Source organism: Mastigoproctus giganteus, chromosome 4 (assembly GCF_048544385.1).
Source record: "Mastigoproctus giganteus isolate SK-2022 chromosome 4, ASM4854438v1, whole genome shotgun sequence".
NCBI classification, from domain to species: domain Eukaryota; kingdom Metazoa; phylum Arthropoda; class Arachnida; order Uropygi; family Thelyphonidae; genus Mastigoproctus; species Mastigoproctus giganteus.
This window is the reverse complement of record NC_143578.1, coordinates 80,349,628-80,365,150: the sequence shown is the minus strand read 5'-3', so window position 1 is coordinate 80,365,150 and position 15,523 is coordinate 80,349,628. Positions and strand designations below refer to the sequence as shown.

Here is a 15,523-nt window from a genome sequence, read left to right as displayed (position 1 = left end):
CTACAAAAATATGACTACGAATGACAAGAGAAATGTGAAAATATCAAAGAAGGTGATGACATTAGCGAATAAAATTGAGTTATTAGATAAAATTTCTAATGGTGAAAGTGTCTCCTCAGTGGCAAAACATTATAAAATCAATCAGTCAACAGTACGATCAATCAAGAAATCGGAAGAAAAAATCCACCGTAGTGTCCGTGAAAACGCGGTAATTGCTTCAAAAATTTGCTCTGTAACTCGTGATGTTAAATTAGAAAAAATGGAAAAAGCTTTAAATCTGTGGATAGAAGACCGAACTCAAAATAAAATTCCGTTAAGTTCACTCATCATTCGTGAAAAGGCAAAACTCCTTTATCAACACTTTAGCGAAACTGGTGATAGCACTTGCGAGATAAGTTTTTTTGCTAGCAAAGGCGCTGGTTTGAAAGATTTGTTTGAAATTTCTAATAAATATTACATTTAATATTAAATTGTTTCTTATTTTCATTTCGATGCCATATGCTGGCATTTCACTATGTACTGTCATGTACAGTCATATTATGAAGGTACACATAATATATACATAGACAAAATTTTAGATTAGTTTTTCTTATATATTTCATACTTTGGAACGGAACCCCTTTGTTACTATGGGAGCCATAACTCAGTATTCGCGTTTTCGGGATTCGGGACATTTCTCAGGAACGTAACCTCCGCGAATAGCGGGGGTTTACTGTATATTGGGAATAAGACTGTTAGATAAGAAGAGAAACACATGGATTAGGCAGCAAACTCAAGTAACGGACATTCTTATCAAAACTAAGGAACTAAAATGGTCTTGGGCAGGACACATAGCTCGAAGACATGATGACAGATGGACTAAGAAAATAACAGAATGGTACCCAAGAGGAGCTAGAAGAAAAAACCTGGAAGACAAAGGCGGAGATGGATAGATGAAATTCGTGAGTTTGTGAGTAGTAAATGGATGGCCAGTGCTCAAAACAGAAGGAACTGGAAAGTTGCTGGAGAGGCCTTCATCCTGCAGTGGAAATGGCTGATGATGATGATAGTAAAATGACATTATGCAAATAATCTTACTCCTTTTCATTCATAGCCTCTCACAGCTTATTGTGTTATTGTAGTTCAAATAGTTGTGGGAGTTACAAAGTGGTTGACTGCTTAGCAGGTCAAGCACTATTCTTTCTTTGTTTCAAAAGTTCTGAATACCCACTGAGATTATTCAATCCCCATTGACATTATATTGAAATAATACATGTTTAGAACATCAATTAATTTTTATTATGTGAAAAAAAATAATTTATAGTAATGTTTTTTTTTAATAGGAGATATGTTCAAGAGCCAGAGCCAGATGATGAATGGTGGATTGATAGCAGTGAGTCAGATAAAATGAATGGAGGTAAGGAAAGCTAAACAAAAGCTTGGGTAATTTTACTTATAGTAGGAGCTCTTTCATTTTGATATCTTAGGATATCAAAATTTTAGTTTTGTGAACGTAAGAAGTGATCAAGAAATGTAATCAAGTTTACCTGCTGTTTACCAGATCCACTCACTAATATTTATTTTCCATGAAATTTAAACTTCCTGTGGTATCATCACTAGGGATTAGTGATGATACCACAGGACGTACTGTTTCTGATACTGTTTTTCATAGATGTACTGCTTCTGCTACATGCCTCTTCTATACATTTTTTTTTTTTTTTTTTATGTAAACCCCAAACACGAGAGGTATTAGAACCTATAATACTTAGTACCATGCTTGGGTTGGAGGTTGAGAAGACGAGAGAAGATATTTGTTGACATTGAACTTGAACTTCTGTAGACTGTAATTTTCAGGAAATACCTATAAAGGAAGGTTGTTCCAGGAAACGGCAGTTGAATGAATAAACAAGGAAGATAAAAAGTTCTTTCTGTGAGTTTGAAGTTGGACAGTAAATGGATGTTGGCTGCGTGTCTTCGGACTATTTTGAAAGAGAGCGCGGAAATTATAGAAGCCAATTCGGTAGAACAGTGCCCATGGAAGTATCTGTAGAAGAGGCATGCAGCAGAAACAGTACGTTTCTGAGACAGCAAGTGGAGAGACTCTGTTAGAGATGAATCATAAATTAACCTAACTGCCCTATTTTGAATGGAATCAAAGAAGTCTGAGAGAGATTTTGGGGGCACCACCCCAGATGTGGGAACAATATTCCATGGCAGGCCGGATTTGCGATTTATACAGAGTGAGCAGCTGCTTGGAAGAAAAGTAACGCCGAGAGCGAAAGAGAAAACCAAGTTTTTTAGATGCAGAGGAAGCAATATTTGTAATGTGCTTGTGCCATGAGAGATTAGAAGTCAGGGTAATCCCCAAAAGAGATATATCATTTTGCTTAGAAATCGGAGTGTCACCAAAGATAAGCATAGGAGCAGAAGAATCCTTTTTGCGAGATATAAGACAAGATTGAGTTTTAGAAAGGTTGAAATCAACTAAGTTGTCTTTGCCCACTGGAGAATTACCTGAAGATCGACATTTAAGGAATTGGTAGCAGATTTTCGAGAAGTTGAAGCTGATTCAGCAGGGCAAGGTTTCTCAAAATGGAAAGTGGAATGCAGTGTGCTATCATCGGCAAAACTATGGATAGGATTTCCAGTCAATGGAAGAAGGTCATTAATGTACAAGAGGAAAAGAGTGGGGGAAAGAACTGAAACTTTGGGGACACCGGCATTAGTCGAGAAGTTAGAAGACAGAGAGCCATCTACCATCACCCTCAGTGAGTGATCAGAGAGAAAACTGGATAACCAATTACTAAAAACAGTTGGCAAACCATATGATGGAAGCTTGCTTAGAAGACCTTTATGCCAAACACGATTGAAAGCCTTTGAGATGTCAAGAGCAACTACTTGTGTTTCACCGAACATTTCCATTGAATTATCCCATAAATGGGTAACATAAGCCAGAATGTCACCAGTGGATCGACACTGATAAAATCCATACTGGCAATCGTTGATCAGATGGAAGGTTTCTAGGTAGTTTAAGAGTTGGCAGTTAATTGATTTCTACATTACTTTAGAAAGAGTAGAAGTAATTGGGTGGGAGAGATTTGTCACCCTTTTCAGGAACTGGGTGGATATGAGCAAATTTCCAAGCAGAAGGAAAAACACCTTTGGAATAAGAAAGTGAAAAAAAGGTGGCAAAGAATAGGAGTAAGTTCCGGAGCACAGGTTTTGAGAACAAGTGGAGAAATACCATCAGGACCTGGAGCTTTCTTAGCATCAAGATTCATCAAAATATTTCTCACATCCTATTGACGGAAGACCACAGGAGGCATTGAATGGAGCATGTTGGGAATGGTGGGAGGTGTTTTACCAAGATCATTAATACGTGAGTTGGAAGAAAAATGGGCTAGGAGGTCAGCTTTATCCTTGGCTGAAGTGACAACAGAACCATCTGGTTTGGACAGAGGTGGGAGCAGAGATGGGCAGAAGTTACGACAATAGCTTTGGCAAGAGACCAGAATGCTCGGCTACCATTAGGGCAAGAAGCAAGTTTTCTACTCTTAGCCTGTTCAAACTCTAGTTTAGACTGATTAATAACTGCTTTACAATTGTTGCGAGCTTTGGTGTAGGCAGAAAATGAAACTGAAGAATTAGAAACAAGCCAATTACGATATGCAACGTTCTTCTCTTGAACAGCCTTAGCACATTTATTAGAAAACCAAGGTTTAGATAAAGGATGAGATTTTAAAGTGGAGTGTTAGGATAAAGGTTAAATGTCGCTGACACGATCTGAGCAAGTGTTGACATCAGAAGTTTTGAAACAGTAATCTGACCAAGGAAAAGAAATCTCGCAGGTCATTCCATTTTGCATTGTTGTAATGCCAAACAAACTCGAGGTTGGGAATAGCCATGAGATAAAGGCTTCATTGGAGAAGAGACAATCACCAAGTTGTGATCTGAAGCGCCTAAAGGACCTCTCACTTCAACCGTGTACTTAGAAGGGTTTTTTGTGAGAAACAGATCAAGCATGTTGGCTGTATGATTAGGATTGTCCGATATTCTTGTAGATAAATGTACAATCTGTGCAAGGTCATTAGTAATTGCAAAAGCCTCAGCATCTCGACCAGCTGGGTCAGTGTGACTAGAAAATGTAAGCCAGATGGAGTTGTGAACATTAAAATCACCAAGGAAAATTACCTCACTGTTAGGAAAGTTGGACTGGAGAAAGTCAATTTGCAAAGAGAGGAAGTCCATGAACTCCAAGTGATTGGTGGAGTTGGGAGAACGGTAGAGACAACAGATGAATTTGACAGAATGAGGTAGAGAGATTTGAAGCCAGAGAAGATCAAAGAGAGGAGATTCCAAATTGCCAAGTCTCTGACAGGGAATATGGGAACGGACATATGGACAAGTACCACCTTTGAGGCTAAAGGAATCATACAACAAATAATTTGGGCATCTGAGATGAGCAGTAGTTGAATCAACCGATAAATGAGATTCTGTCAGAAAAATTACATGGGGTTTTGCAGACTGCAAGTGGAAATGGACATCATTGAGATTAGAATTGAGACCACGTATATTTGTGAAATGAATTAGGAAGTGTTTGGGAGATTTAGATCTTTTCGCAGATAAGCTTGTTCAATTAGTTTGACAATTCATGGTGTATTCACTACTAAGAAAAAGTGGGTGGGACATGATGTATGAAATAATTAAATTTTTGGATATGGCGTACACTTGGTAAGAATATACTCAGTTCCTTGACATAACGTGGTCTCGACAATGGGGTAGGGTTGACCAGAACTTGGCTCTAGAGACTAAACATGGGGTCCCCCACTTCAAGCCTCCAATAAGCAAAGTGTTGGTAATGCACCGGTTGATGGGTCATCTACCACGTAGTACTGCCTGGTGACCTAGAGAGGCGTCATTCCTCCATGTGGTGTGGGCGCTACACCTCAACCCCTGCTTACTTGGGTGGTCACCCACCATGTACTTGTGCATGGAGATTGTACCCAGGATCCTCTGCTTGCACCTTTACCATCGTGAAGGTGCAAGCAGAGGATTTGGCTGTCACGGACCGTCCGGACTTTGCCCAAATTGGGTCCACTTGACTTGAGTGTCACCCGAATATCAGTGCCATCAGCATTTTAGACTCCCAGGTAGCAAGTTCAGCTTGTCTGGCATATCTGAGAGAATGTCTGTGAAAAGCAGGGAGAAGGAGGTGATTGTCCCTCTGTATAAGGCCGTGGTCAGGCCGTGCCTTGAGTACTGTGTAAAGGTCTGGAGACCTCATTTTAGGAAAGATGTAGATTTGCTTGAGCCTGTACAGAGAAGGGCAACAAGATTGGTAAGTGGAATAAAGGGATCCTCTTACCAAGAGAGGCTTAAGTTCTGCAAATTGCAGTAGCTGGAGACTAGGCACATGCATGGTGATCTGATTGAGGTGTATAAGGCCTTGAAGTGGGTTGAGCACCTGAATTCTGATGGGATCCTTCCACATGTTCAGATTACGAACCTAAGGGGGCATAAATTCAAATTAAGAAAGGACAGATGTAGAATAATGTGCAGAAATTTGCCTTTAGTCAGTGGGTGGTTAATTGCTGGAACAAACTTCCATCTCTCTTTGTGGAAGTTGATAGGTTAAATAAATTTGAGGAGGAACTGGACAGGCATTTGGAGGGAATGGTGTGATTTTTTTATTTTTTTTTTCGGCTGATGCTGCATAAGCTCATACACTTGCTTTCTTGCATCACATGCCACTACTACTACCTCATGGATATTTCCATGGGCATGTTATTCTGAATTGGCTTCTATAATTCCTGCTCTCTCTTTCAAAACCGTCCGAACACATGCCGCCGCCAGCCAACATCCATTTACTGTCCAACTTCAAACCCACAGAACGAACTTTTCATCTTCGTCGAGCCGACTGGGCTAGCCAAATAGGTAAAGTGCCTGCCTGCCTGGCAACCCAAAGGTCACGTGTACAATTCCCGCCTCGGGCTTGGATCACAGTAAAATGCAAAAACTTTGGGTGGTGCATTATGGCCATAGAAGTTGATGCGCAAACAACTAACAAAAAAAAAAAAAAAAAAAAAATCATCTTCCTTGTTTATTCATTCAACTGCCGTTTTCTGGAACAACCTTCCTTCATATGTATTTCATGAAAATTACAGTCTACAGAAGTTCAAGTCCAATGTCAACAAATATCTTCTTCTCAACCTCCAACCCAAGCACAGTACCAAGTACTATAGGTTCAATTACCTCTCGTATTTGGGGTTTACATAAAAAAAAAGGATACTGAATATGTATATAAACATAACAGTATTCATAAGGCCAAAATATCTTATAAAGACTAAGATAGCTTGTTAGGTCTACAATGCCATACCCTGGAAATTAACATATAATTAGTAATAATATATAAATATAATACAGTAATGATTATGTAGCTAATTATTGATATGTAGATACATTGTAAGGAACTTTTTATAGGGTTAATCCCTTTCAATATATCCCACCAATAATTAACAGAGCTATCTGTTTCTGATTGCCAACTAAGTCCAATTAATAAACTTAAACATAAAGGCTGATTTGGTTATAATTGAAATTAGCAGCAAACAGCAAGATAACAGTTAGCCCAAACTGTTATCTTGCTAACTGTTGTTCCCCCCATGGAAATCTGGGTGGTAAAGATAACACCAGGCCAAAAAGAGTAAAATGACCTGCACAAATCAAATTGTCTTGGAAAGGAAAAACCACACACTGATGAACCACGTGATCCTAATTCCATCACACAGAAGACAGATATAATAATGTAAGAGCTCCCAGACTTCTTATTTTTCACCATGTACAAGACCAGTCTGAATACACTTTCACTGTTTAAAATTCAAAAGTGTATAGAAAGCCTGATTGGTCTCCCTGAAACAAGCTGGTGACTTCTTAGTCGAAGTGTCAGATACTCAATAATCTGACCATCTTCTGAAAATTATATCGTTTGAAAAAATAGCCATCACTGTCTCGCCCTCATGCTAATTTGAAATTTTCTTGGGATGTAATAGCTGTGTAAGACCTCTTAAACCTGTCAGAACTGTTGACAGAACTAAAACACCATGGAATTATTTTCTTCTTCTTTCAACGTGGAACATAATTTTCACATTTGATACACAGAACTCCAACATCTATAAAGGCTGGGTAACTCTTGGATAAAGTCATTTTTTTTATATAATCTGGAAATGATGGTACTTGGATTAACTTTTGAAATTATCCATTCTTTTATAACAGATAATGCAGTATTAGTTTAATAGTTAAGTGCTTTGACCTGATTCCTAAACTTTTTACAAAGTTTAGCAGCAAACAGGCAAGATAACAGTTAGCCCAAACTGTTATCTTGCTAACTGTAGTTCGCCCCCCCCCCCCACGGAAATCTGGGTGGCAAAGATAACACGAGGCCAAAAAGAGTAAAATGACCTACACAAATCAAATCGTCTTGGAAAGCAAAAACCATACATTGAAGATCCTTGCCAGATCAAATCATCAGCTCATACAGTATCGTTAACAGCTTTTTGCCATGACTCGTCTGACTGCGACTGCTCTGACTTAAACTGAGCAGTATTGGACAAGCCAAGGTTGAGGAGCTGTTAACAGTCCTGTATGGTCTGACAATGGGATCTGGCAAGGATTCTGAAGTGTCACTTTTGCAATAAGCTTAAGAATTAGGTCAAAGCACTTAATTAATAAACTAATTTTGCATTAACCATGTGGTACCATTTGTACCAAAGCAAATGCAGAAGACATCCAGGCATAAATGTCTATTCTGTTTTGTGTGCTTGAAGAAATATGGTAATATGCATTATGATCAGTGTACTTCTTTGATGCTGCTTAGTGTATTTATTGTTAGCTTGATCAGGTTGTGAATGTATGAGAACAGAAAGAATGTGGTTGGAGATGGATACAGGAAAGCCATACTTGTCAAAACAATGATCATCAAAATATGAACATCATAAGAAGTTAGTCCCCTCAGAAGCACAAACTGAGAATCACACTACAGTCAGTCCTCGTATAACACGTGTTTCCACTACACGAATTTGATCATACATGATTTATAAATAGGGAAACGATATCGTATATAACAAGAACTGAATTCGCTTATGCACGATTCGCCTTTGTGTTTACAAGAAATGGCAGTCGAATGCGGAATCACCCAAACTGAATGCACCACAAAACAGGAATGAAGAGAAGATTCTGAAAATGTATTTGTTTTTTATATCTGTGAAGGACAAATGCTTTTCGCCATAATAACGTAAAAACCCACACAATTCCAGCTATCGGTATTATCGCAAATGCAATTAGATCGAATTTATTACCAGTTTATAACAGATTACACTAGCAGAAACGCAGCTGGAAATAGTTTTTATTGTTTTTTGGTAGTAACCCCCAGAAATGTGTTTTAGTAAAATGTGAGCTAGTGAGGTGTTCATAGTGTGTCTCTGCCTTTACGGTGTTGTTTATTCAGTTACTACATGCGCGCAGCTTTGTTTATGTGTATCAAGAGTGCCTCCTCATTTTGTAATTGTGCTTTATTCCTTAAAAATGAGTAGAATACTTAAAAGATGTGAAAAGGAAGCATTTCTGGTGAAGACACTACAGATGCAGAGAGAAAAAGAAAAGCAATATCGATAAACGGAGGCAGACTGGGTCAAAAATCCTTACCCGGGAAAATTTGTAGTGGCCTCATAGTAGCGTTTATGTCCAAAATCACACCGGCCTCCATCCTCTTCTGGCTTCCGGCCCCACTGGGGTTTCCCCTGTAAGGCTTAGGGCCAGTCCGCCTCTGTTGATAGAGAAAAAATATGAAATTTTGAAACACTTTGAGCGAAATTAAGACCATGTGATATTGCATGTGCTACTGGCCTAAATGAGGCAACGCCAAGAATTAGAAAGAATGCAGAGAAAATAAAAACAACTTTCGTACCAGGAACAACTCAAAGTGTAATTAAAATCCATTAGATTAAGGCACAAAGAATTGGAAGAGATGGAACGGTTGTCATCTGTTTGGATAGAAAATCAAACAAAAAAACAAGTTTGTTTACGATAGAAGCAAAAGCATTAGCAATATTTTATTACGATTATTTATTGTGTTTGATAATGTTTTGGTTACAAATGTGTGTTCAATCTTGGGTGATCGGCACCTAACCCTATTTTTCCCATAGGGCCTGTTATTTGCATTGCACGAGGATTTCTAGGAACACAACTATCATGCTATACGAGGACTGACTGTAAATCTAAGTAATTCCCACACCTCTTCAGTTAAAATTGTAGATGATATTTCAACAATCTTCACATTTGGAGAATCTCCTTCTGTAATATAATCCATTTGCCTTTTGTTTACAGGAGAAGACTAATTTAATACCTTCTGTTAACACTTCACTCAAATTCTTTTTCATTTATAGAAAGGATCCTATTGTCTAATGAAATGGCCAATTTACCTCATGGAGGAGTTGCCATTTTGGACAGTTCCTTAACCTTGAGACCAATAATATTGCAAATAAATTTGGAAGTTGTAGCAAATTTGCAACTTTTAAATTTGTAAATTTGTTTTTCCAAATTTCATATCTCTCTAAATTTTATGCTTACTGCTTCACCTAACCAAGTATTGTATTTGTCACCTAACCAAGATACCTTACAGGAAGTTCTTATTAACCTAGTATCTCAATTTCTTCCTCCTTTTTGTATTATGGGAGCTCTTAATGGTCATCATCCCTTGTGAGGTGATCAAATGCTTTATAAATGGGGACATTTTTGGAAAAATTTATTGACAGACCAAATCTAACACCATTAAATACTGGATCATACACAGACTTTCACTTTACTGCACCAAGCTCAGCCATCAATGTCACTTTGTTTTCTAGCTTTCTTTCTGCTGTTCAACTGATCAGTTAATAATAATCTACTGGGTGGTACCATTTCCAGTTGGCTTCCAAATAAATGCAAATTTGCTATCCTGACCTAGTCATATGGAACATCAGATGGAATTTATGAATGATAATTGGGAAAATATAAACTAACAGTGTAGACAAATCAGTTATTTCAAAGGCTTCTGCCATTGGTGCCTTGCTTATATCACAAAGCGAGTACTGCAAGCTGTCTCAAGTTGAAACAAACTGTCTCAAAGTTGTTTCCAAGTATTAGACCACATCCAAAAGCTTGGTGGAACGGTGAATATAACCAAGCCAAACATGAAAAACAGAGCTAGGAATAACTTTCACAGACACTCTTCTGCCACCACCACTCTACTGCAGTTAAAACAAAGCCAGAGCTAATTCCAGATACATTCATCAGACAACCAATTTTGTTTGTGGTATTGTATGAGGCACACCATCTGCAATAAAAATCATTAAAATAAATATTCTGCACCATGCCTGCCCGCATGGAATGGTTTCGCTTTTGAAAGATATAGCTGATACTCTTGGAAAGTCCTTTTGCTCAGATCTCTGCCATAAATTCATATCCACCAGCCTTTCACAAATTAAAATCCTGCGTTTAAAAGCAAATCCTAAATTTGCCCTCAATCTTACAACTATTTTTTTACCATGATTGAATGTATCTACACCTTGTTTTTGATAATTAAAAACATAGTGCCTGGATCAGAAGGTGCACTATGTTATGTTGAAACAGCTCAGTGATGAGCATTTCATGCTCATCACTGAGCTGTTTCATGTGCTGCTCCTCCTCCCAGATAACTGCCATTGAGCTAGTATTATATCGCTATAATAAACCAGGCAAAGAACCAGTGAATCTATGCCAGTTTCCCTCACCAGCTGTATTAGACAAAACTGTGCAGAAAAATAGTTAATGGTCATCCAGCCAGGTTTTTAAGCAAATATAATCTATCCACCCATCACAGTGTAGCTTTTATGCAGGCAGGATTTACAAGGTGCAGCTAAAGAGAAATTAGAAATTTTTTAAATCATTTATTTTAAATACAACAATTTCAATGTTTATCCCCTTCGAAGTACTCTCCAGCCACGCCTGTTCAGTGCTCCATTCATGATTTCTCAGCTCTAAAACAGCTGTGGAAGTCCTTGGAAGAATCACCTTTAACCTTTAATGGAGCTGTTGTGTTCTTCTCAATGTCTGCTAAGTTCTCAAATCATTTTCCTTAGAGATAAATTTTAATTTTCTGGAACACAGCACCAGATCTAGAAAATAAGGTGGAGGGGAGCTCCAATATAGTGCTCTTTTTTTGTTGTTAAAAGCTCTTACTGTGGCAAGGAATGACACAGTGTACAAAGGGTACTAGGAAAGTTTTGCAATACGGCTTTGTTTATTTAATTTTTTCAAAGTAATTTCCTCTACATTCAATACACCTCTCCATCCTCCGAAACCAATCTTTAAACCAGTTCTGCCAAGTTTCACTAGGGAGTAAAGCACACTCGTTGTCCCAAGCCCGTAGAAGGTCCTCATCACTGGAAAACCGCCTCCCTTTTAGCTTCATTTTCACATGCGGGAACAGTGCAAAGTCGCAGGGAGCAAGGTCTGGACTGTAGGGAGGGTGCTCCAGAAGTTTCAGTCCTGTCGGGGTCAAATATTCGGTGCAGGCTTTGGCGCGGTGAGCTGCAGCATTATCGTGATGGAGGTACCAGGTGTCCATTCTTGACTTTGGCCGCAGGTTCTTCATAGATCCAATGACTTTAGGCAGGCATTGTTCAGTATACCACTTAGCTGTGACTGTCTTCTGCGTGTCCAAAACGACACGTTCCACAATTCCACTCGATTTGAAAAATACAGCTATCATTTTCTTCTTTACAGATCGGGATTATTCTGACAATTACGGGTGTGTCGTCATCATCAAAGACCCAAACTTTGTTTTGAGCCTTGGTCGGCAGATCGTAATAGTACAGCCAAGTCTCGTCACCTGTCACGATGTTGTTCACATACCGAGATTGTCCCTTATCAAACTTTTTTAACATCTCCCGGCACCAAGTCACAAGTCGTGTCATCTGCTCTTCAGTCAGTTGATGCGGCACCCAGAGAGAACAAAGTTTCTTCACGTGCAAATGATCTTGCAGAATTGAACGAATTGCTGGTGCATTTAGGCCCAAAGTATCCTCTATCTGTTGGTAGGTCACTCGCCTGTTTTCGTCAAGCATTTTCCTCACAGCAGTAACGTTTTCCTCCGTAACTGACGTTCGTGGCCTTCCCGGCCTCTCAGAATCCTCCAGAGTGAAATTTCCCCTTTGGAATTCTCTATACCACCTGAATATCGTTGTACGATGTGGACAATCATCATCTAGTGCAAGAGTCATTTCTTCTAAGCACTGGTCTATGGTTAAACCACGCACGAAATTATACCGCAAAACTGTCCTTATCTCATTTCGTGACCACGATGCCATCGCAAGCACTTTACACTCTCACTACTAATGAATAACTGAGCCCATCGACTTGGCGCGGCGGCTACTATGCACGTATGAACATGTCTCAACATGCAGAAACAAGCAGCTTCCTGTGATTCGTTGTTGCGTCATATTGCAAAACTTTCCTAGTACCCTTTGTATTGTCATGATTCAAAAACCATTTGTCCAGCCATAAACTGGGCTGTGTCTTTTGAAGTTTTCACGAAATCTTCCTAAAATCTCGATGTACTGTCTGGAAAGTCTGATTTGGTGGGATAAATTTATTATGAACAGTACTACAGCAATCAAAAAAAACAAGTGTGGACTTGAACTTCAATCAAGACATTCTTGCTTTCTTTAAATGGGAAGAAGAGGGAGTTTGCCACTGCATGCCTTGACACTTGGTTTGTGGATCATACATTTCTACATTTCTTGTACAGTTGTACATTTCTACACCATTTTTACCAAGTTTTGCTAAAAATTTAATAACAATTCTTTGCTCTAAATCACGATCACTTTTTTCTGTCTGCTAAAGAGTTAAAACACTGATTCATTTAAAGAGGTGGCACAGTTCAATCAAAACTACCAATTGCAATGAAACAAAAACTGATCTGTACAGGAAAAAACAAGCTTCAGCACAATATGAATGTTGTTGACATGTACAGTAGTAAGGTGTTGGTAAGCAACAATTCTCATTTCATTTTAGCCACACCTTGTATTTAGATATTCAGAAAGTGTTTGATACAGTTTGGTGTTATGCATATATATATAGAGGGATCAATTTTAAGTGCTACCCTCTTTATTATAAAAATTATCTCAGTTCAAAATATTCCATCTAGTTTTCACTACAATATATACAGACAGTTTTAGCATATCTTGCCATTCTCAGAACATGAGATTGATCAAATGACTACTGCAAGGAAGCTGTCAACAGAATTACAATCTGGGCACATAATGGCTTTAGCCTGTCTACTCAATACTCAAAAACCATCACCATTCATTTCTGTAGAGAGCATAATTTTTATTCCAATATAGTTTTTTAAAAAGTGGGTTCATCATATGATTTCTGTTGTTTTCATTATCTGATAGCTTGCCTAATCCTAGACAGAAAATTAACTTTCCTCAACCATATCAAACATTAACTTAGTTGTTTAAAAAAATTTAACATCCTGTTGGTACTGAAAACCTTTTAGGGCTAAAGCCTCACATTGCAAGCAAGTTTACTCTTATAAGTAGTGCGATTGCATCATTTTAACACGCAGAAACCTACTAAAGTAGTACAAAATTGCCTTCATTTAAGTATGTCTCATGTTGTGAATACCTTCACGAGTTGCCATGATATTGCACTACCTCGAATAAGTAACACTTCAATGGAGAAGACTATTGTTACTTTTTCTCAGCAGATACCACTACCCAGACAGCACCGTTTCAAAGCATGTTGGCTTCTCCTCGGTGGGTGAGCAGGTACCCTGGTACCTGCCCACCCACCAAGGAGAAGGTTATCAGACTGAAAACCTTTTAGGGCTAAAGCCTCTCATTGCAAGCAAGTTTACTGGCATCAATAAACTTGCAGAGCAATCTCCCACTTTTCATAAAAAACTTCTTGCACAAAGACTTTTTAGGTTCAACTTCATAACTGTTTGTTTCATAAATTTATTCAGAAGGAAGAGGGCACACAAGGCTCAGTGAACTACTGAGCCTTGTGTGCCCTCAAGTTCATTTTATTGTAAAAATGAACTTGATAATGCAGAACTCACCCCAAACAGTATCTACCACTCCATCTGCTGATGTCCTCAATATTTCCTGCCATTCCTCTGATATGTGAATGGTGAAAAAGACAGTAGCACATGTTACCCTTTGCACTTCTCACTTAAAAAGTTTAATGGATATACTCTTGTAGAAAGTGTAATCTATATCCAGACCCAGTACTAACTCTAAGTGGATAAAGTAATTCCTACAATTTTTTGCATTTGCATACAGTTTTTAGATGTAATATTTGCTTTAAAAAAAAAAAAAAACTTGCCTTCCTCAAGCATGTATACCACATGCCTGAAAATACTAAACAGTTTAAGAGTGTTATCTATCACAACTAGATTGTGACTCTACTCTGTAGCTTTGCTAGACAAAGTGCCTTACGATGGCTTGATCCTGTACATCACAGTGCCTTTCACCTTGGTGCATACAGTGTATTACTGAAGCCAGTGAATCCCCCTTTCAACTGTGCAGAAAAACTCTTCTAATAAACTAGGCACCAAAACTTTGATAACTAAATCACTTAACTTGAAATATGCTTTTCCCCCAAAAATAGGAGAACCTTTACAGAGCTTACCAGTCAGTCCACCCATCAATAGGGATATGCCTTCAATCTACACTTACTTGATTGGTAACTTGATTTTCATAATTTACAGTCTTCTGCCCCTTGTACAATACCTCCTTGGAAGCATTACTGACAGCCATGTCAGTGCAGGTTGCCATTTTCCCATCATAGCTCAGAAATTTTCACCCAAATGTAATAACTTTGTTGTGGAACTATGTGATTTGCATAGCTTTAAACTGGTAATCACATGGTCATCAACCTCACTTCTATCATATATATGCAGATTCACTTAGTGCAATGCAAGTTATACAAAAAAAGAAAAAGAATATTAACCTGTTACTTAGAGAGATAATTGGATTTGTAATTTTTTCTTTCTTTGTATAACTTAAATTGCAGTGTGTGTGTGTGTGTGTGTGTGTGAGAGAGAGAGAGAGAGAGAGAGAGAGAGAGAGAGAGAGAGAGAGAGATAGTGAGCAGTGAGGTTGATGACATGGTAAGTTTAAAGCTCAGAAAATAAGCTTTCATCATTGAAGGCAGCTATCTAGAACTGGAAGAAGTTGTAGTTATATATACAGGTAACCCTCGTATAACATTGTAGTTTGGGGGCACCTCCATAGCCAGGTGGGAAGGAGCAGTAGTGCACACATGCTTCTTGATTAGACCGGGGTTCGAGCCCATCACCACCAAATACGGAAGATGCGGAAAGGTCAGGGCATATCCCGGAGCAATATGGCCTTAGTTGCTAATGCTCCTAAAATCCAAAAAAACAGCAACAAACAACAACAACACGGTAGTTTGGTTCCTACAAAATCTCATGTAATGTGAAACCATGTTATATGGGACTAAG

At 38.5% G+C, this 15,523-nt stretch overlaps 1 protein-coding gene across 2 annotated transcripts in view; it reads left to right on the top strand.

The window, feature by feature from the left end:
* Window positions 1-15,523, top strand: part of LOC150086864 (ubiquitin carboxyl-terminal hydrolase 4-like) — a 475,539-nt gene that overhangs the window by 309,187 nt on the left and 150,829 nt on the right. For both annotated transcript variants that reach the window (XM_090372782.1, XM_090372781.1), the window contains one exon: window positions 1,323-1,396. In XM_090372782.1, the coding sequence (XP_090228908.1) occupies window positions 1,323-1,396 (74 nt within the window). The remainder of the gene's footprint in view (window positions 1-1,322; window positions 1,397-15,523) is intronic.